At 38.9% G+C, this 23696-nt stretch overlaps 1 protein-coding gene across 5 annotated transcripts in view; it reads left to right on the top strand.

Moving 5' to 3' along the window:
• Positions 1–23696, top strand: part of Tbc1d5 (TBC1 domain family member 5) — a 452807-nt gene that overhangs the window by 309651 nt on the left and 119460 nt on the right. For all 5 annotated transcript variants that reach the window (XR_005974648.1, XM_041656297.1, XM_041656299.1 and 2 more), the window contains 2 exons: positions 831–973; positions 14901–15007. Coding sequence is in view for 4 of the 5 variants with exons in the window: in XM_041656297.1 (XP_041512231.1) it covers positions 831–973; positions 14901–15007 (250 nt within the window). In the remaining variant the exon portion in view is untranslated. The remainder of the gene's footprint in view (positions 1–830; positions 974–14900; positions 15008–23696) is intronic.

Genomic DNA, 23696 nt, shown 5'->3' with positions numbered 1-23696 from the left:
ATCAGTGAATCAAAAGATATCAAACCAAATGCTAATTTTCTTGTAACATTAGATATAAATTCAATAATTGGGCCTTCTGGAAGTCATAAGTGTCACGTCACTGTTTATGTTACACAGCCAATTATGAGCCTGTTTGCTGTCCTTCGTGTTTACTGACCTGGGCAAGAAATCAACATGACAAACATTCCCTGAGAAACAGCTTAGCTGACTAGTGATGCCTATTTCTAGACAAATAAGAATTATTAATATTTTTCCATCTTCTATAACTGTTTATACTTAACCCTTCAAAAATATGCAAGAGTAATTTTTTCCTAAGATTACGTTTTAAAATGAATCTTTTAAATAATTAAGTATGAGAATATAAATTTCTGAGTTTGACTATGATTTGTTAGAAAAAACATTTGTGAGAAGCTAATAAGTTAACAAAAATCAATAAAGAAACTGAAATTTTGGGAAATGTTATTTCCACGAGTAACCTGAAATTCACAACTACTGCACTGCGCTACACACTTGTCTAGTTTTTTCTTGCTAAAGATTTGTGGTGTCTGTTTCATATGAAAGTTTTCTGTCTTTTCCAAGTGTCATTCTTGTGTTTTACACATAGAAGAATAATATGTAGCACTGGGGTCTAGTATAGAACTTTAAAAACTTAAATCTTATATTTTATAGTATTTTGATTTGCCCTATAATGCTTTCTTAAAATTTAAATTGTATATTTCAGTATATAGTATTTTCTGGATGCTCAACTAATAAATTTTAACTCTCTTAATTTTCTTGAGAAAAGGATCCCTTTGGAAGCCTCATTTTCTATTTGTTTGGTCTCTATGCAGGCGATGGGTGCGGCTGCTGTTTGGGAGGGAGTTCCCACTACAGGATCTGCTGGTGATCTGGGATGCCTTGTTTGCAGACAGCCTCAGCCTGAGCTTAGTAGATTATGTCTTCATAGCCATGCTGCTCTATATCCGAGATGCTTGTAAGTACTTGTGACCTCGCCTATATTCGACCAAGGAGCCATGATTTTCAAAAATGTTTTGCCTTCATACTGGCTTTGGGGGAGCCTAGGCAGTTTGGATGCTCACCTTACTAGACCTGGATGGAGGTGGGAGGTCCTTGGACTTCCCACAGGTCAGGGAACCCTAATTGCTCTTTGGGCTGATGAGGGAGGGGGACTTGATCAGGGGAGGGGGACTTGATCGGGGGAGGGGAATGGAAATGGGAGGCGGTGGCAGGGAGGAGGCAGAAGTCTTTAATAAATAAATTAAAAAAAGTTTTGCCTTTTAAATGTACTGTATATTTTATTGTTGGACTTATACATAAAAGTTTTTAATAACAGCAAATATTTTGACATGTTACAGGAAATAACTGAGTGCCTTTTCTGCTAGTGACCCTTGTATTAGGAGATTTGGGCGATGTCATCTTCAAAGAACTAGGATATTCTTTAGAAGAATTTCCAGACACTTCGTGCCAGTTTCAATCTGTCCGTATACACATTTGTGGACTGCATTGAAACAGTATTTCAGATATGTTTAGAGCTCCACCTTCTGACATGTAGCAAGTATTCAAGTATATTTATTGAGAGATTTGAGCTGTTTTTATAATACCAATGTCTTGCCAATGGGAAAATAAATCTGGAGTATTTGACTTCTGCCCAGTTATATTTTAACAAATTTTATTCCTTAGTATAGTACTCAGTGTTCCTCCCTCTTCAGAACCACCTTAAAGTATTTTACCATAGCCAGAAAGCCAGGGCCTCAACCTGTGGACATACCAGAATGTGTTTTAGATTTCATAATGTCTTAAATAATTTTTCTTTATAGAGAAGTAATCTCAAGTCCCAAAGCAAGATTTGTAAGCCAAAATATAATTAGGAAAGATTGCACTAAGTATTGGGAATGAATTAGGAAATAGAAAACTATTGTAAGTGTTGGAATAAATAGCCACATTTTCTCCAAAAACTGTGGAGGTTTTATTATGCCTGGAAGGTCAAATAATTTGGGCTTCTTGACAGATAAAGTAAACAAGTTCCTTCTAGTGGAGCCAGAACTAATGAGGTAGAACATGGACTGTGGGAAGCATAAGACGAGACACATATACAGTAAAGCAGAATGTGGAGTAGATATGATAGATACTGAATTTTTGGACATCTAATACTTACCTCCCTTTTAAACTTGTATGTAGTCTACATTTGCAAAAACAAAAAAAAATAAGAGAGAAAATAGTATGAACAACTCTCTTAGGAAAAAGAAAATTCTTTTGGACAGTATTTTTACAAATTTTTCCAATTTAGACAACTGTTGAAATGCATTCTGATTTTCTAAAATTTTAAACAATTAACAATTTACTCCTTTCATAATTTTGTCACATATATTAATGTAATCATCAAGTCTCTTATGCTAAGATCTATTCTTATTTTTATAAAACATGGCAAAGTTTTGGCAGCTAAAGTCCATACACAGTTCTAATCTTTTTATTGATGATTCTGTAAAGCATGGGCACATGTGGAAAAGCACCAGGGTAATGGCATTGTTGATTGATTTCAGTATTAAATCTAGAGCAGCAAATGGACCTCTGAAAGCAGAGTGGGTAAAAATTCAGTGTTTAACGTGTCCTTTCTCTAAAGAAGCTTCCCAGGTACAGAACTTGAGGGGCAATATGAAAGAGAGGCATTGCAGGCAGAGAGAAACAGCAGAGACAGAGGCCTTCAAAGAAGAAGCTCCTTGCTGGGAATAGGTATCTCTTCAAGTTAGATGACATCACTAAAATACAGTGCTCATGAGAAAATAGGGTTATAGAACTGAAAAGGGAATAGGCAGTGTCATGATGGCCATCTCTGATCAGTAAGCCACAGGGCTATTGGCACATTCAAAACAGAATGTGAAAACGAGATTGAGTAAGACAAGACGAGAGCTGGGAGATCAGATAAAAGTTATGACAGTATTCCAGAAGTCAAAAGAGTAAAGTAGAGAACTGTTTAGCGCTAACCTTAGCAGGCTTAAATATGAAAAGTGTTGGGAATAGGAAATCTAGAGCAGTCCCCTTTTCGGAGGCTTCAGTGCCCAGATAATTGAATAGGAAATATAACAGCTAGGATTTAAGTGTGATTTAAGCCTTATCCATACACATTAAGATCATTGTTAGTATCAAGAATGTATAGAGTTTTGCATATAATTAACAAGCCCTTATTTTGTCAAACCATAACAATGGCTATAGCCTCTCAAGAATAAGGTCATCATAGTATCCTACTTTGTTTGCCATAGTCTTGCTGTCCCAAAGTGTCAGTTAACACTCCCTCTTTTCATATGAAATACTTCCCATTGCACAGCCAGCCTAGTTACGTTGAGCATCTACAGAAAGTGAATGTGGGCAAAGGTGGAACTCTGCACATAATATTGGTGTTTTAATCTGCAGGAGTTCCTAGAAGAGGAAGCACTTATACTACAATCTCAAAGAACTGTTGCTGGTTTTCAGGTTCCAAGCACACTCATTCCTTTACAAGTACACGTGTATTAAAAGCCACAGATATGAGAACGAACATATGGGATTTTGGCTTTTTGAGCCTGGGTTAACTAACGTAATATAATACTCTCCAGTTGCATACAGTTTACTAAAAATTTCATAATTTTAATTTTCCTTCTGGCTCAATAAAATGTGCTCTGTGTGTGTGCAGCACATTTCCTTATCCATCCGTCTACTGATGGACATTAGGCAGATTCCAGTTCCTAATAAAGAACATAGATATGACAAATATCTTCGAGAGCAAAAGAACAGGAGACAAAGATACAGGAGCATGGATGGAGAAGTGTCAATCAGTATGAGTTTTTCCTTCAGGAATCAGTGTTATTATTCCATGGCTGTGTCTATGAAAAGCAAAACTACCTCGTGCTCTTGTTTCCTTCTATTGTCTAAGCACCCACTATACTCTACTCCTTGGTGAGAGGCAGAATTTTTGTCTCTCTTGATTTCTTTATTAAATACAGCACCTCGGGAAAGGCCTAATACAAAAAAAAAAAAAAAAAAAAAGGTATTTCCTGAGGAGAGTAACTCAGGAAGCAAGAACCCTGAATAGGAAGACTATGAAAGCCAGGCTATGTGACAGCAATAAGGCTGACCTGTGAGGAAGCACCAGCCTGGTGCAGAAAACAGAAAATGAGAAGAATCCCATACTGTGCTATGGAAGAGGAAGAATAAGGGTAGGTAGGTGTTTGGTAGCCAAAGTGAACATGGTTGAAAGATCAGACCTGGGATAACTAAGATGAGTTCTAGATCGAGCAAGCTTATGCAGCTGTGCTCAATAGTCCCTAGAGGACGAAGGGAGGTAGTTGGCTTCTACTTGGGCCCACCTTCAGATGAATCGAGGTAACCGAGAAGATGGAGATGGTGAGTGCATTTTAAGAGACTGGCTTTGGACGTCCAGAGAGGGAAGTACAGCTAAGAAATGACTGTGAAGAAATTAGAGTACAAGGCATTGGAACTAGAGCAGGAAAAGGGCAAAGCATAGACTAGAAAGCTGTGGCCACATAAGAGCACTTGTAGATTTAATAGATATGGCCAAGTTAGTGAAGGGAAGGAAGACACTTAGAAAATTAAGTTAAAGAAGTTAAGAGTTTTCTTTGGTTCTCTAAGAAGCATAATAGGAGAAGAAGATAAGCAAAAAAAACATAGAGTAAGACACAAAGACCTCAAAGAAAATGATCAGGAAAGTGATTTTTAATCAAGCATGTATTCAAATAACCAGTATTTTAACACATATTTACCAAGTTACTACTATTTATTAGACCTGGGTATGCATATGCCATTCTTTCTAACTTATGATGTAAAAACTCCTCTCATCTGTTTCATACTCTATTTGACGTTAGATATTTTATGTAGATTAGATTTTTCTGAGTTTTGGTTTCACACTGGAACCTAGGCTGGTCTTGACCTCATGGCAGCCCTGCTTTAGCCTCCAGAGTGCTGGGACCATGGTCATGTTCTACCTTGCCCTCTACCCATTGATTTTCTTAGTCAGGAATTCTCCCAACTGTGTATGGTGTAATGAATTTTTCTCTCTGAACTTTTTGTGTCTACAAAAGTTTTATTCTTTTTTTTAAACTTTTTTTTAATTGAAAAAAAATTTCCGCCTCCTCCCAGCCTCCCATTTCTCTCCCCCTCCTCCCACTCCTCTCTCCCTCCCCCCACTCCTCTCCCCCTCCCTCTCCAGTCTGAAGAGCAGTCAGGGTTCCCTGCCCTGTGGAAAGTCCAAAGTCCTCCCCCTTCTATCCTGGTCTAGGAAGGTGAACATCCAAACTGGCTAGCCTCCCACAAAGCCAGAACATGAAGTAGGATCAAAACCCCGTTCCATTGTCCTTGGCTTCTCAGCAGCCCTCATTGTCTGCCATATTCAGAGAGTCTGGTTTTATCCCATGCTTTTTCAGTCACAGTCCAGCTGGCCTTGGTGAGCTCCCAATAGATCAGCCCCACTGTCTCCGTCGGTGGGTGCACCCCTTGTGGTCCTGACTTCTTTGCTCATGTTCTCCCTCCTTCTGCTCCTCATTGGGACATTGGGAGCTCAGTCCGGTGCTCCAGTGTGGGTCTCTGTCTCTATCTCCATCCATCACCAGATGAAGGTTCTATGGTGATATGCAAGATATTCATCAGTATGGCTATAGGATAGGGTCATTTCAGGTTCCCTATCCTCAGCTGCCCCAGGAACTAACTGGGGACATCACCCTGGGCACCTGGGAGCCCCTCTAGGTCCAAGTCTCTTGCCAACCCTAAGATGCTCCCTTAATTAAGATATGTGCTTCCCTGCTCCCCTATCCCAAAATATATAAAGAACTCAAAAAACTAGACTTTAAAATGCTAATTAACCCAATTAAAAAATGGGGCACTGATCTGAACAGAGAATTCTCAACAGAAGAAGTTCAAATGGCCAAAAGACACTTAAGGTCATGCTCAACCTCCTTAGCAATCAGGGAAATGCAAATCAAAACAACTTTGAGATATCATCTTACACCTGTCAGAAAGGCTAAAATCAAAAACACCAATGATAGCCTTTGATGAAGAGGTTGTGGAGAAAGGGGTACCCTCATCCATTGCTGGTGGGAATGCAAACTTGTGCAACCACTTTGGAAATCAGTGTGGCGGTTTCTCAGGAAATTCGGGATCAACCTACCCCTGGACCCAGCAATGCCACTCTTGGGAATATACCCAAGAGATGCTCTATCATATGACAAAAGCATTTGTTCAACTATGTTCATAGCAGTATTATTTGTAATAGCCAGAACCTGGAAACAACCTAGATGCCCTTCAATGGAAGAATGGATGAAGAAAGTGTGGAATATATACATAGTAAAGTAGTACGCTGTGGTAAAAAACAATGACTTCTCGAATTTTGCATGCAAATGGATGGAGATAGAAAACACTATCCTGAGTGAGGTGTCCCAGACCCAAAAAGATGAACATGGGATGTACTCACTCATAATTGATTTCTAGCCATAAATAAAGGTCATTGAGTCTATAATTTGATATCCTAAAGAAGCTAAATAAGAAGGTGAACCCAAAGAAAAACATATAGCTATCCTCCTGGTTATGGGAAGTAGACAAGATTGCTGGGCAAAATATTGGGATCTTGACGGTGGGGTGGGAGGGGGGTAAGGGGAGCTGGGGAGAGAAAAGTGAGAGGGGGAGGATGGGGGGAACTTGGGGAAACGGGATGATTGGGACAAAAGTTTTATTCTTATCACTTCCTCCTTGTTTATGCTTTTGTTTCTAGGTGGTGGTTGTAATGGTGGCTTGTTTTATGGTTTAAATTCCATTTTTCTTTATAATAACACACACACACACACGAGTAAAGTGTGATTTTTTTTTTATTTATTAAAAATTTCCACCTCCTCCCATCCTCCCATTTCCCTCCCACTTTCCCCACTCCCCCTCCTCCTCCCTCTCCAGCCCTAAGAGCAGTCAGGGTGCCCTGCTCTGTGGGAAGTCCAAGGCCTCCCCTCCATCCAGGTCTAGGAAGGTATGCATCCAAACAGACTAGGCTCCCAAAAAGCCAGTACATGCAGTAGAATGAAAACCTGGTGTCATTATAATTTGGCTTCTCAGTCCGCCCTCATTGTCAGCCACATTCGGAGAGTCTGGTTTGATCACATGCTCCATCAGTCTCATTCCAGCTGGCCTTGGTGAGCTCCCATTAGATCAGTCCCACCGTCTCCGTGGATGGATGCACCCCTCATGGTCCTGACTTCCTTGCTCATGTTCTCCCTCCTTTTGCTCTTCATCTGGGCCTTGGGAGCTCAGTCCAGTGCTCCCTTAGTTGAGATGTCTTCTTCCCTGCTCCCATATCCACCCTTCCTCCATCTCAACCATCCCATTTCCCTAAGCTCTCCCCAATCCTCCCTTCTCCCTTCTCTCTCCTTGTCTCCCCTTCCCCCTAACCCACCTCCACCCCCGTGCTCCCAGAAGTGTGATATTTCTGTGTGTGTGTGTGTGTGTGTGTCTGTGTCTGTGTGTCTGTGTGTCTGTGTGTGTGTGTGCATATATAATGTATTCACCAAACCATTTTAGTCTAATTATTTTCTTATGTTTGGACCTTTGAGCTCCATTCCTTGTCTTGGTTTTTTTTTGGGGGGGGGGTTATTTGTTTGTTTTTTATTTATTATCAGAAGAACATGCTGGAATGTGTTAGAATGTTCTAAAGTCCCTGTTTTCTTTAGCCATTACCTGGCTTGCCATGTGTGGCACTTCTGTCTTCTCTGGGTCTAGCATGCTCTTCTTTTTTATTGTGTGTTGGCTTTCTGCTTTCTCTCCAGCCACTAGCTGTCTGTATGCAATGCTTCCATCTGTCCTACCCAACAGTTTCTGCTTCTGTTTCCACTTAACAGCATGTTCGGCATCATACTGTAGCTGCAGAATTTCAAATACAGATTGAACTTGTCTTTTCTAGAAAACCTTTAGCAACCTCAATAATTAAAAATAAAAGTTCTAAAACTACATGGCAGTGCACATCAAAGCTTGTCAAAGTATAAGCCGATGGCTCAAGTATATTTCTAACTGGCTCTTACATCTTAAATTAACCTATTTCTATTAGTCTGTGTATTGCCACGTGGCCATGACATTACCTCATTTTCTGCATGTCTTGTTTCCTCAGCAGTTGGTTGGTAGTTGTCTGACTCTGCCTTCTTTCTCCCTGCATTCCGTTTAGTTTTCCCATGTACATGTATTCTGCTCTGCCATAGGCCAAAGTAGCTTCTTTATTAACAGAGGGGAATTCCACATCAAAATGCCAGTTGTTTTTAAAGGAGTCATATAGTCATATACTCCCTGACTCTATCTCTCTCTCGTCTGGCATAAAATATAATAACCACATCAGAGATAGACTATTGTACCCTCTCAGTTACTAATACCACCATATCACTTTGTAGTTTGTCTTAACAATCTTTGAAAACTTATCAAATTATCTGTTAGTGCATGTTTGGTGTGTGTGTCTGTGTTACACGTGTGGGTTTACTTGCCCATATGGAGGCAAGATGTTGAGATTGTATATTTTATTCAATTTTTTTTTCAATTGCTTTTTCTGCCTTTTGGGGGGGGGGGTAGACAGGTTCTCTCACTAAATCTGAAGCTTGCTTACCATTTCAGCCCGACTAGCTCTCCAACTGGGTTCATGGATTTACCTCTCTCCACCTCCCAGGACTGGGGTTTCAGGTGCATACCACCACCTAGCTTTGGTGTCTATATTGAGGATCTGAACTCTTTTCCTAATGCTCATACATTAAGTATTTGATTCGCCAGGCTACCTCATCAGCTCCTGCATTGTGTTTTCTTAAGAGAAGTTTCAGCTCATAGCAAAAGACAGAAATTTTAGTATTCATTGGTCTTTTGCCTCTACACACATCTAAAACTTTTTCTGCTGTCAGCATCCCATATGTCTAATGCATTCCTTAGACTCTATAAACTGGCATTGACCACTCAGCATCACCCTAAATCCATAGTTGACTTTAGGATTCAGTCTTTATCACCTATAACCAATAGCCCTCATGTCACTCAGAAACACCTGACATGGGATACTTTGATAAGTACAACTTTATTTTGGCTCACATTTCTAGTGGTTCAAGTGCATAGGTTAGGGAATACCAGTGATTTATCATGCTGAAACCTAATGACAGAAGCAAGTGAAGAGACAGAAGTGTGCTTTCAGGAGCCATGAAAGGGAGAGAAAGTGGGCCAGTCCAACAGGCTGTCCAAGTCACTCTTATGTTGCTATGAAGCGACATGACCAAGGCAATCCTTATCTAGGAAACATTGAATTATGGTCTTGCTTACAGTTTTGGAGGGTTAGTCCATGGTCATCATGGCAGGAAGCAGGTAGGCATGGTTCTGGAGCAACACTGAAAGCTTTACATCCACTGTGAGGAAACTGTAAAATTCCTGTATGCTCTGCTTTCCCATTCTCTGTCTTGGAAACTCTGGGTCCAATGTGTTGTCTCCATTGTTTTTTCTGGAAACACATAAACTTTTCTATGCTTCGATGTCTGTGACGTCTGTGTGAGGGTGCCAGATCCCTCGGAACTGGAGTTACAGACAGCTGTGAGGTACCATGTTGGTACTGGGAACTGAACCCAGGTCCTCTGAAAGAGGAGCCAGTGCTCTTAACCACTCAGCCAGCTCTCCAGCACAAGAATGCTATATACTTATAGTGGCTTAATTTAGTAATATGCGTTTAAGTTCCTCTACTTTGTGCTTGCCTAAGATGTACAAGGTACTTGGTTCAATGCTAAATAATACTGTTATCTGTTTACTTATATACCATAGTTCATTTATCCTTTTACCACCTGTCTGGAGGATAGCTTGATGTGCACTGTGCACAATAAGACTTTCATGTAGTTTTCTCCTTTCACATCATTTGACCTCAACACCCAGTGTCCACTCAGTACTATACCTCTGTTTGCCTGCAGTATTGATGGTGGTAGCCCTGGCCTACAACACATTTCTATTTAAGGAGTTATCCCAATCCTTACACCATTACCAGCCAGGTTCTTTGTTGCAAACACTATTCTTCACTTCCAGTGAATATGAAGAGAAATTTGAGACTGTTCTTAGAATTGAACTCAGTATTTTAAAAAACCAAACAGGAGTTAAATTAATATTTGTTGAATAAATGAATGAATGAATGAATACACAAATCTAACTACAAGAAAATGATGCTGTTAGCACTTATTTTAAAATATTTCATATGTATATGTTTGTGTGTGTCTGTCTGTCTGTCTGTGTTTATCTGCATACACATGTATACCATGTCATATATCAGGAGGTCAACAGTACAGTTCTCTTCTCTCCTTACTTCTCTCCTTCCACCATGTTTATCCCAGGGTTCAACATCAAGTCATCAGAAATGGTAGCAAGGCCCTTCCCTTTTTGCACATCTAAAATATAATCCATATTCTATCTATTTCCTCGGACAGTCGTTATTCCTGACTAAAGTATTATTAAGACCCAGTAACCACAATGAAATAAAAAATGTCCCATGTGGTCAGCCCTAAATACCTATATATATGAGCAATATTAAAAGGACTTGGCTGATTGTGTGTGTATGTATGTATGTGTGTATGCGTGCGTGCGTGTGTGCACGCATGCACGAGCGCCTGAGTTCAGGTGTCCACAGAGGCCAAAGGCAATAGGTTCTCTGGAGATAGAGTTACAAGAATTTGTAAGCCACTTAATGTGGGTACTGTCTACTGCAATATTAGTAAGGGTTCCTAACTACTGAGACATCTCTCCAGTCCCCATTGTTTTTAGTTTTATATGAGGTCTTTGATTATTTGTTCTGTATGCCAAATCCATATATAAATATAAGTTCTTATGCCAGTTTTCAAATACTTGCTGCACCTGGCTTTTATATGTTAAGGACATTTTTTAGTGTCTATTTGTGGATTCTCTGAAGTTGAAACAGTTTTTAGAAGCCATCTGCAATGTGTCTTCTTTTTCTCCTATATATAGACACCCTTGTCATAATGCTGTCTGCTAAAAGTGGAGGAAAACATTGGACACCAGTGAAGGCCAAGGGTTTCATTTCAGCAGACTGTCAGGAGCCCTTGGCCTGGGTGTATTGCTGTTTACTCTGCAGCACCATGTCTCATCTGTGGAAGGGAGTGCATGGGCAGGCTGCTTTTCTAGAGATCATGGGTTGTTATGGGATGGACATCCAATGATGGCAGGTTTCCGGTCACGCTGTCGGTACCTGAGGGGGTAGCTGTTATTCTGAATTTAAGGACATTCCAGGAAGCCGTTTTGGTTTTTGGTAATTTTCCATCTGCCTTGTTACTCTGAGAAATTGTGTCTCCATACAAAATTGAATAATTTGGAGAAAAATATTCATAAATGTTAGTTATAGGTAGCCAGCAGTGAGTTATACATATGTATTTATTTATGTTGCTTTCAAATTTCTCTGTGTGATCACATCTCTGCTTAGATTTACTGATTTGACTGTATTTGTTATTATTTCTCCAGGGAAAGCTATACAGCCCAATTTCTTCAGACCACTTTAGAATAGTTGGGGCCACTTAAAGACAGAGACAGCTAAGTCAGCTTTACTCTGTGTGAAACCGGTACTGCTTGATGGAGACACTGAGAAAGACAGTTTCTGTGCCCCTCGCTAGAGACATTCTAGATAGACTAGGGTGACAGCCTGGGTACACTTAACTACACAGATGCTGGGCACAAGGGGTGACAGGGAGACAGCAAAGGTACAGAGGCTTCTTTGGTATTATTGGCACTTCCTCAAAGAAGTCTGTGTACTATTAGAAGATACGTAGCTCAAAGAGTTCTAGGAAAGCTCTTTGTGGCTTTTTTTTTTCTTTTACCAGTGTGCATACAAGAAGAGCATTTTTTTTTTTGTGATCAGGTATGATGGTGCATGCCTTTAATCCCAACACTCCAGAGTTGTAAACATGTGGGTTTCTGTGAGTTTAAGGCCAGGTGGTATAAGCTGGTTAGTGATACGGCAAAAACATAAACAAAAAAAAACCCTGGAAAGTAAATTAATAAAAAGTGCAGTGAGTGCATTTGAACAAAATGTGTTAATGCGTCATTGTGCTTTAAAAGCAAAATACTTAAGTGACACTGAGAAGAGCTGGTTCAGGGAAGGTTAAAATTAGCCATGTCACTGCAACCTGCTTTGGTAGAATAAGCACTGGATAAGGAAAAATACTGCGTTCATCTTTTGTATTAAACAAAAAAATTACTATAAAGAGCAAAACTTCTGGGGATGTAGTTTAGAGGTAGAGTGCTTGCCTAGCATGTATGAAGTCCTAGGTTCAACACCACATGCTATGAAAAGGAAGCAGGGAACATGAGAGCTAGGGGAGGAGGGGGTAAAGAAGGAGCAGAACTAAACTCTTAGTGTGTCAGATTCCCGCAACCTTGTCTTAAACAAGCTTCTGTATTTTTTTTACATGCCATAAATTGGGCATAGTTATCCAAGTGGGACTTAAGTTCAGATGAACAATGCAGATTTTTCAGTAGTAACTTGAATATGGTATGAGTTGAAAGTCTTCCCTGCTGTTACAGCCTTAGTTTTGGTATATCAGTAGTCTGAGGATCAGCATGTAGTGATGCTCAGAAAGTGTTGAGTGAGATGTGTATGAATAGATGTATATAGTACATAGATGTAATAGTGTATGAATAGATGTGTATGAATAAATGTATATAGTACATAGATGTAATAGTGTATGAATAGATGTGTATGAATAGATGTATATAGTACATAGATGTAATAGTGTATGAATAGATGTGTATGAATAGATGCACGAGAACATTGCTAGCATCTTCATGTGTCCTCCAAGGATAATCTTAACATGTTATTGTCATGCTTTCTACACTTTGTAGATTCTCATAATGTCAAAGGTATGTTAACAGCATTATTGTGCTAGTCCTTCCAAATAATGCCCTGTTATATACAACTATTCTAGAGACTCAATAAGATTGACCTTTCAGGGTACTTAAGCTATCGTATTAGAGTAATGATGTTAAAAGACTTAGTGTTGATATTTGTATGCATCGTATCATTTGATTTCAAAGCAATATTTTTTAAACAACTTTATATAACTACGTAGAGTACAGACCCTGAATTTCAAATCATGCTACACCAAGGAATCACTGTGTGATTTGAGAAAGTGATTTACCCTCTCCAGGTATCATCCTTTGTATGTGTAATACAAGGGGAAATATCCTATGTGTATATAACATGAGATAAGTTCTGAGCCTGTGTTCTTGACCCAAAGCCTTTAGAATTCATCATCTCAGTGAGATCGTTGTTGCCTTTATGCCATGGATTGTCTCCAGAACAAGGGCTTGTTCGTTGTTGGCTTCTGTGTCCTGTGTTAGCTTGGGACCATTTCAGAGCAGTCCCTTAATGAGTCATTGCATGGCATGATGCGAGCAGTTTTATCAAATCGGAAAGTTGTTAAAGAGGTTCCTAACAGACGTCAAGTGTCACTTCAGGCCACTTTAAAGAAGACTCATATAGGACCCCTAGATTCAAGTTTGAGCACTGCAGCCAAAATATGTTCCACAGACCTCTCTGCCTCTCTTACAAAATGTGTAAATGTAATTTCCTGTCCAGGTACTAAAGTTATCATTAGAGCATTTGAGAAAATAGCTTTTTGAATTACCGATCAACTGATTGCCTGGTTTTTTTTTTTTAAACTTCTTCACCTTAAATGAAAACTGCACATTAAAACGTTGTACTACTATATCCTAGCTTTTTAAGTTTCCAGATAAAAAATGGCAATGGGGAAGGGAATGTGAATGTGGAGAAATGAACAAATAAGGGGAGTCTGCAGAGACAGAGAGCAGGTAGGGTAAGTGAGCGCTCTACAAATGAAGGCAGATGTGTGAAATTACAAGCTGTCAGACCAGCAGTGGAAATGAAGAAGATAAAGCAGTTCCATACACAGCGTAGGATTCCTCATTCTGCCCGATCCAGTCTCCTTCCCACAGTGCTCTCAGGAGGGAGCATGGTAGAGAGCTTCCTCAAGAAGTATCTTTTTCAGCAGCAGGAAAAAAAAATCTAAAGATCAAGATTTTCCTGATTATAATCAATATTTTATTTGTCTTATTTCCCTTAAATGAAAGTTATTTTCCTGTGGGACATTTTTCAAGTAATGTATTAATAAATAAGGTTTAGTTACAACTATAGAAAATTTTCACACAGTCATCTTGCAGTCATTGCAGTTCACAAAACAGGTGTCCCTAATGGGCCAGCTATAACTACAGTAACAGACAGATAAGAAATGGAATAGTTTACACAGACCGGTCTTAAAAGGTGTGTTTAATAATTGTACCCATAATTAGGTTGATTTGAAAACAGCTTGCAGAATGAAAGCTGATCATGGAAGATTTTCACTTTCCTCCCCAAAGAAATCCTGTATAGATAGTCCTAAATTTCTTCTTACTTTTGGAAAAACCAATAATTGTAGAAAATTGTATTTTTAGTTTTAAGTTGTGTGATACTCATATAAGAGGATGAGAGCATGGTGTGAACTATGAAGCATAGCGACCAAGGTGAGTGCTATTATATTAGAACATTCAACTGCTTCCCCATTTACAAGGTTCTTGTTACTAATTTCTCAGCAGCAAAGCTAAAGGTAGCTATCTATGTGAATGACAACATATTTTTAAGAATCTATTTATGGTGCAAATACCCAGGACTGGGTCTGTCCCTCTTTCTTCGACTGGTACCTGTGTTAGATTGTAGGTGAGATGCACTGATCCAGAGAGCATTTGAGAAAGAACTCTCCTCAGACAGACTTCTGTTAAATCACCTGAGTTACTGCATCACTTGCTTTGACTCTCAGTTATTTTCTTATATCCACCATACAAACAATATTGTGTCTGAATCCTTTTTCTCTCTTATTTAGTAATTTCTAGTAACTACCAGACCTGCCTCGGCCTTCTGATGCATTATCCACTCATCGGAGACATACACTCACTGATCCTTAAAGCTCTGTTCCTTAGAGACCCAAAGGTAAGCTTTTCTTGGGGAAATGTGTATGTATAATTTTAAGTTCTCCATCTGACTTAACTCCTAATGATTGTTAGAAGTTGTATTCAGTGGGCATTGTCCTGAGAATACGCACTTAGCCAGTGCCCATGTTCCTTAGCAAGTCATCTTCACCTCCTGCTTTCCTGTTAGCTTAAGGGAATAGTTACATAACTGCTTCTTACAGCCAGATTTCACTATCTTTGATCCCATCACAGGGGCTGACTTATTCCAGTAGGGCTTCTGGGCCATATGACGATCAAGAAAAAAAAAAAAAAAGCCATGCGAAGGACTAGAAGAACTTACCACAATATGGAACACTGAATTGTATTATGAGTATATATATGGATATATATTTCATAGCTTATAAATAACCTTATAGGATCTGGTGTCCTCTTCTGTACTGCAGGATACATGAAGGAAGAAACCTATATACATGATAAATAAAAATCTTAAAAAAAAAAAAGAAAGAAAATTTCAGACAGACCTCAACACTGATTTTTTTTATTTGAATGTAAAGCAATTCATCAAAATTTCTTCATATTTCACAGAAAAAAAAGTGTGCTCTTTTACAACTAACATTATATTTCTTGAAAATAAGAACATTTAATGATATAAAAAAAATGTGAATCCTTGCTGTTTTTGAGCCAAACACAAATATTGGATGAAGAGTAATAGAGAAAGCTTCAAATGCAAGTGTCAGAATGCCAGGCATTGGATGGTAATCCCAGCCTTTGGCTCTTTGGAAATACTCCCAACAGTCATGTTGGCAGTTGTCAAACTGTCTCTGAGTCAGTCAGTCTGTCTGTGAATTCTGTTGCCAAAGCTCTGCCTCTTCATCTTGAGTGTCCAAGTTTAATAGCAATCTGATTCTAAAGGATCTTTTACCTCTCTGTAGTTGCTGACATTAACTTATCTTTGAGTCTATTTCCTATTCTGTCTTAGAATTTCCCTTATGCCTAATCTGCTTTTTATAGAAGTACTAACCTTTATAGCATTTCTATTACACAAAGCAATTTTTATTAAGCAACAAAATACAATCTGATTTCTTTGCATAAGGAAATACCCATTTTTAGATATGGCTTATGAATACCATTATTCGTATTTCTATTTTTATCTTTATACATATATGTAAGTTATATATACTCTGTAACTAAAATCTCCACAGAATGATCAGGTAGCTATGGAAGTTGCAAAGATGAGTTGCTAATCCATGATGAGTTTTGATTTCCAGAGTTAAAGCACATTCTGTCAGCTCAACATTAGGAATTCTTAGGAGCAGAGTGTGGGAGATTAGTTAAGGGGACTTGATCGGGGGAGGGGGAGGGAAATGGGAAGCGGTTGTGGGGAGGAGGCAGAAATCTTTAATAAATAAATAAATTTAAAAAAAAATTTAAAAATTTTCAATTTCCTATTTGTTTTTAAATAATATTTTACTAATTCTTTGGTAATTTCATATAATATATTTTGCACATATTTACTGCCTTCCCCAAACTCCTCCCAGATCTACCCTTATCTCCCTACTCACCCAACTTTGTGTCCTTTTTTGTTTTCAGTCTGTCCTGTCCATCTGTGCTGCCCAAGTACTCCTCCCTGTGATGATACTCCCTCAGCCTTGTCAGCCTACCAGCTTTCACACCCATAAAGACAAATGGCTCTCTTCCCCAGAAGTTGTCATTGCCAATAGCTCCTCAGCTAAGATGGCCTTCCTGCTCACCTTTCCCTCCATGTGGAGATTTTGTCAGCTTGTGCATGTGCAGAATGTTTGTGTGCTGTTCATATGTGCAGCTATGACACTGCATCTGGAAAACACTGTTTAGCTATACTCATCCCCCACCTCTGGCTCTTACTCTTTCTGCCCCCTAATCCCCTGCTCTACTATGATCCCTAAGCCTTAGAGAAGAGGGTGAGATAGGGAGATCCCATTTAGGTCTAGGCACTCCTCCGTCTCTTATTCTCTACTTGTTGACTAATTGTGGGTATCCATGTGTCTTAATTATAGTTTCTACTGCTGTCATAAAATGCCATGACAGAAAAGCAAGTTGGGTAGGAAAGGGTTTATTTGGCTTACCCTTCCATATTGCTGTTGATTATTGAAGGAAGTCAGGACAGGAACTCAAACGTAGCAGTATCTTAGAGGCAGGAACTGATGCAGAGGCCATGAGGTATACTGTTTACTGGCTTGCTTCCTCTGGCTTGCTCTGCCTGCTGTCTTATAGATTGAACCCAGGACCACCAGAACAGGGATGGCACCATCCATCATGGGCTGGGCCCTTCACAATTCATCACCAGTTGAGAAAATGCCTTACAGCTAGATATTATGTAGTGTTTCCTCAACTGAGGCTTCTTCCTGTCTGATGACTCTAGCTAATGTCAAGTTGACACACAAATTCAGCCAGTACACCACATTAATCACCATCTACAGCAGGAAGAAACTTCTCAGATGAGTTTAGAATGGGCATATCAATGTCATTAATGACCCATTTTATAGCATGTGCATTTAACAGAACAATAGTATGATCTCTCTTGGGTTCCAAGTCCTATCTAGCTACAGGTTATTGGCTCCGTCTTGTGGAGTCAGTCTTAAATCTAATCAGAAAGTATTTGGTTGCTTCCATGTTTGTGTCTTTTTGTGCCAGCCTAGATCCTATTGTAGCTTGCATGGTTCCCAGCTGGGTGGGATTAAGAGTTACTTTTCTGCCTTGGTAGCATATCTAGCACCTCCCAGCAGTATGAAAGCTACCCAGTAGGGATTAGGCTTCTAGGTTAGTGCCTGCTTGGTTTTCTTATCTGTTGTCTTCAGCAATAGTATGTTACCATCAAGTTCTGGAAAGTACAAAAGCAATGTGAATAATGCGTGAAACCTGGGGGTCTGTAGAATCCCACTGGCCAACAGTTCCAAACGAAGTAATCCATTCTTGGGAGCTGGCTTTCTTTTCTATCTGTGCTATCCTGGTCTACAGAGGGAGTTCCAGGACAGCCAACGATATAAAGAGTACCTGTCTAAAAAAGTAAAACTAAAAACAAAAGAGATAGAGGTTAAAGTAAAGCCACATAAAGATGAAAAATACACAGAGAGTCTGGATACTGTATGTTATTATGCTCTCTTTAAATTGTTTGAATGCTGAGGAAGGAGCAACAGCTGCTAAGATATTTGCTTATAAATGCTGCTGAATTAGCTTTGTAAATATAACAATATTCATAGATGTCTATTATGTCCATTTGATTTATGGGTTATTTGATTCCAAAGGTTTTTTTGTTTTGTTTTGTTTTGGTCTGGATGACTTAAGAGTGTGGCATTGAAGTGTCAGTCTGTGCTTTTAGATCTAATAGTATTTCTTTTATTAAAATAGGAATCCCTCTGATTGGTGCATAAATATTTAGAATTTTAATATCCTCTTGGTTCATTTTTTTCCCCTGGATAAATATGTAGCATCTTTCCTGATCTCTCCTGACTAGTTTTGGTTTAAAGTATATTCTGCCAGATATTAGAATAGCTACACTTGCTCTTTCTTATTTCTGTTTGCTTGGAAAGACTTTCTCTATCCTTTCACCTAGAGATGATATCTGTTGTTGATGCTGAAGTGTGGTTCTTGGAAGCACCAAAAGGCTGTTCTTGGGTGGTAGGGCCTGGGATCACCATGAGAATGTATCATCTCTCTGGTGGCAGGACCCAGGATACTTCACCATCCTCAAGAGGAAGTGTCTGGAAGTCTCCCTATGGGAGAAGTAGCTGCTGTGAAATTGAGCCTGGGTTCCCTATTTGTACGGGTTGACTTAATAAAGAAAGAAATGATTATTGCATCATAACTTACCAATCTTAGTTAATTTTCCCTAGGTAATAGAGTATGCTTTTAGGAGTCACTCACCCAGTTTCAGAATTTTTTTATACTAAATCCATCAGTGTTTACTAATCAAATTTAACTACCCTTTCCTATTATGTGATTTTGTAGAATAATTTTTATTTCAGTAGGATATAATCAAACAAGTTGTACAAGCATTACAAACTAAGATTCAGGTTTAAAGAGAAAAGTAATAGTATATATCTTTAAAGGAGGAACTACTCAGCTCTACATTCAGAATCTCACCAAAATCTCCAAAAGGTGGGACCATAACTGGTGTTTCTGAGCCTTAAGAAAGTGGGACTGGAGATGAAGCCGTGTTTACAGACTTCCATGAACAAGTCTGTAGAATGATGGTATCTATAGGGAAAGTAAAAAGCTCTTTACCCATAAGGGCTTTTCTGGTGGCTATAAAGCAAATTGTAATGTTGGTTCATTGATATGACCTTGTAGACTTTAGAAGCAACCTTTTTCACACTGGGTGTGCAGTGTGCCTATGGGAATCTGAGCTAGAGACTATAACATAGATCAAAGTTAGCAGTTCAGATCTTTAATGTTTATTGAGTTTTGATATCTTTTGTAACATTTAGAAGTTGAATAAAATTATCTCTGATGACCCAGCTAGATCATCATTTGCCTATAAAAGAACTGATTTCTGGCCGGGCGGTGGTGGCGCACGCCTTTAATCCCAGCACTCGGGAGGCAGAGGCAGGCGGATCTCTGTGAGTTCGAGACCAGCCTGGTCTACAAGAGCTAGTTCCAGGACAGGCTCCAAAACCACAGAGAAACCCTGTCTCGAAAAAACCAAAAAAAAAAAAAAAAAAAAGAACTGATTTCTAATAAGTTAACACTAGCCCTGTGCTACAGAGGTAGAAAGGAAAGAACCTGATAGTCTGTGTACTTCATAGAAACACACAAGAGCACATTCTTCAGGCCATGACTATCAGTTAGTCACAAAAGAGGCCATTTATGCTAAGGGGAAAATGGGAAGAAAAGTCCAGTTAATGCTAGTCTATCCTAGTCTCCAGAACTCCAGGCATCAACGTGCTCTTTAAAAAAAAAAAAAAAACTAATAGTAACAATGAAACACTTATACTGCTTGTCATTCCTGGTTCAAGTAGATCAGAGTAAATACACAGACATAGAGACATCAGCTATTAGAAGAAGGCTATTAGAAAGATTTGAGCATGAGGTGTGCTTGTCTTTATTCTAACTTCATATCATAGCAGTATGCATGCTGCTGACAGATTCGATATAAATCAGCAGAAACCTTTTCCCACCTTTAGGGAAACACTTTGCCCAGTTATCATTGTCCTTAATTTCCTTGTGGAGATTGTTCTCTTGAGAATATATTCTACAACTACAGCTTGAGACACCAATCTCTGCTTGTGTGGGTGGAGTAGACTTTACTTTGGAAAGAATTTTCATATGAGCAGTTTGAAATAATGGCTCTGTAAACTGTAATAACAGAATTATAATTCATAGTTTTCCTAACACTCAGATGAGCTTGATGCCATCCCCATAGTGAGAGAGAACAGCTCGGAAGGCTGCAAGCCTATACACCATACACAAGCTCACTAGTCTGCTTCTGGGCCTTGTATCTACTTCCTCCATCTTGAGAGTCCTTCCTTCTTTTTCCAAAAACAAGCCATTTCCAGGTTCAGTTAGGACACTCTCTCCAGTTTGTGTCACTGCAGCACTTTCTTTCTTGCTTACATGGAACCCACTTTCATCAGCTGTTTGTTGGGAATGTTTCCTGGTCGTTCTTCATATCATTGGTAAAGAAAATATCTCCTTCAAATGACTCTAATATAGATAAAATTCACTTCCATGCACATTTATGGAGCCTATATCTATATATACACAAACTATAGCCATGATATATTTTAGCTGCCATTTTTATGGTGAATCAACCCTACTACTTGACTTTAATTACTTCCTAGTTTCTTAATTTGCTGTCATAATTCCCAGCCTTCAGATGTTAGGGACATCCACATTTTCTTCATCACGTGGAACTCATGAGCATATTTCCAAACATAATCCACTAAATGAAGTCAGAAGGATAAAAGGAGGACAGTCTGAAAAATAGGAACTGATTAAAAACATTGTTCTAGCTAGTAGTTCAAATTTTAAAAAAAAATTTAAATTCAATTAGAAACAAAAGTCATAGAAAATGTGAACATATTGTGTTCTTTAAATAACCAGATGTTCTCTCCTTCCTGAAGGCAGTAAGAGCTAGGAATAAAGGTTTAAAACTATTGTTTCAAGTTAGCTCTGAATTTTGAAAATCTGTTTTTACCCCTTAGCAAATAAAATTCTAATACAGAAACATAAACAAAGTCATTTTCACTTTTGGTGCTCTTATGTGTGCTATGCATTGAAGTGTTGACTTAGTACCAATGAGATACAGTGTGCAGATCTCCAGTGTTGACTTCACAGCAAAGTCTTAGTACCAATGAGATACAGTGTGCAGATCTGCAGTGTTGACTTCACAGCAAAGTCTTAGTACCAATGAGATACAGTGTGCAGATCTCCAGTGTTGACTTCACAGCAAAGTCTTAGTACCAATGAGATACAGTGTGCAGATCTCCAGTGTTGACTTCACAGCAAAGTCTTAGTACCAATGAGATACAGTGTGCAGATCTCCAGTGTTGACCTCACAGCAAAGACTTACCAGTGAGATACAGTGCACGGATCACTATTTTATATTATGCAGTAACAATTTGATAAGTTCCATTTATTGAAGAGAGAATATTCAGAGGAAATCTCCTAGTAAGTTTTCAGTTCTCCCAGCGGTGTCTAGTGCTGTTAGTAAGTAAAAACTGTTAGATGGGAAGGAATTTTGTATTATCCTTTCCATAGGAACTTAATAGAAAAACATTAAAAGAAATGGTCCTGTTCTTCACCAATTCTGGTCTGCCTTTTGTTTTAGCTTGTGTTAAATTTTAGGTTTTTTTTTTTATTTTAATTGCACAGTGTCTGAATTTCCAGTTTCAGATATTACTCATTTTATTTTTTTAAAAAAAATGTTGTAGTTATAACATTATTGCCATTGCATAATAACATTGTAAAACGCCTGTGAGAATTGAAATGTATTTAATGGGTTCAGATCTGGTAGTCAGGGGACATCACTGAAATTGAGATTTATGCCTTCAAGAATGCCACTGTTGCCCTTTCTTTAGCCAGTAAAGGACCTTAGAACAACGCAGGCTGACTCTTCGTGGACGGTTCATGGTGTTTTATTCTTTTAATGACTTTGCGTAATGTTTTTATTTAATTTCTTTTTCCATGAGACTTTGGTGAACTTTTCGGAACAGTGTCTCTAAACATAAATAAGATAAAACCTATAGAGTTGTAACGGAAAATGCTTATATTGAAAAAAGTGATGTAAATGTTGGGAAGATTTGTAACAGTGACATGTGATTTGTATATTACTGTTTGAAATAATAAGACACAGGTTTCTCTGACCACCGCTGGTTTTCAAAGATATGATCATCAGCTGTATTGTGATAAAGGTGTCTATAATTCCTGCTGGGATTCCTGACACTGATTATAGGCACTAACAATGCTTTGTTATCTTCACCAACATGTGAATAGAACATACATTTTAGTAAAGGCATAGTGAAAATAAATATGTACTTTTTTCTGATCCAATTCCTAGACATTATATATTCTACCCACATTCTACATGGAGGCTGTAGCCTCTTTGCAGGAACCTGAAAGGAGATTTTTCTCTTGGGAAGGCTTAGTCACAGCGACCATTGTACTAGTTTGTTAGCCCTTTATGGAGACAGATGGTAATGAAGATGCCACACGACTATTGTAGCTTGGCTGTTACCAGTCAGAACTCCTAAAGGCTTTTCTAATGCTCAGATTTCAGTTCTTCTTATATTGGTTATTTTTGCCCATTCATATATAATTAGTGCCACATTTTAGTAACAACACTAGCTGGAGGTTGGCTGTTTCTTGTATGGTTGTAATGCATAGGAAGTAGAAATTGTTACACAAGAGGTTTGTCCTAAGTAGCATCAAGGGCCACATCTTAATGAATGACAGGTAAGACAAAAGTAAGAATGACAAGAGCATGCTCCATTGTAATGATGGGTCCATCTCCAGAGCTCAGTCACTCTGTGGGACCTGAGAGCAAAGGGACTTGGTGGCTGTGACCTCCTTTGTCTCATGACTGTTTGTTTAGTTGGTTGGTTTTGGTTTTTCAGGACAGGATTTCTCTGTAGCTTTGGAGCCTATCCTGGAACTAGCTCTTGTAGACCAGGCTGGCCTCAAACTCAGAAAGATTCACCTGACTCTGCCTCCTGAATGCTGGGATTAAAGGCCTGCACCATCACCGCCCAGCTATTTTTTTTTTATTTTTTTAAGGAGATAGTTAACTTACCTGGTTTGCAGCTAATAATACTTTAAGGAAACAGCTCTTTTTAGAAGGTCCCCCCCCTTTCATTTTTAGAGGATCGAATTAACTATTATTTAAGATCCCTTTGGTCAGAACATGGAAACCAAGAGAAGGAATGATTGCATAGTTTATATTGATTAAAAACATGTCCAGGAGCTGGGCAGTGGTGGCTTACTCCCAGCATTGGGGAGGCAGATGCAAGCAAACCTCTTAAGTTTGAGGCCAGCCTGGTCTACAAAGTGAGTTCCAAGACAGCCAAGGCTACAAAGTGAGTTCCAGGATAGCCCTGTCTCCAAAAAAAAAAAAAAGCATGTGCCAGAAGGTCTTAAGTAATTCACCGTGACAGGAGAAGGTGGTCTTTGGAGGCCATTCATTTCCTAATTGATATCTTCTTCATGGGTTCAAACCTCTTGTTTCTGGTAGT

This window comes from Microtus oregoni, unplaced genomic scaffold (genome assembly GCF_018167655.1).
Source record: "Microtus oregoni isolate MIOR12 unplaced genomic scaffold, Mior012 000007F_ref0000211, whole genome shotgun sequence".
NCBI lineage: Eukaryota > Metazoa > Chordata > Mammalia > Rodentia > Cricetidae > Microtus > Microtus oregoni.
This window is presented reverse-complemented; position numbering and strand designations above follow the sequence as displayed.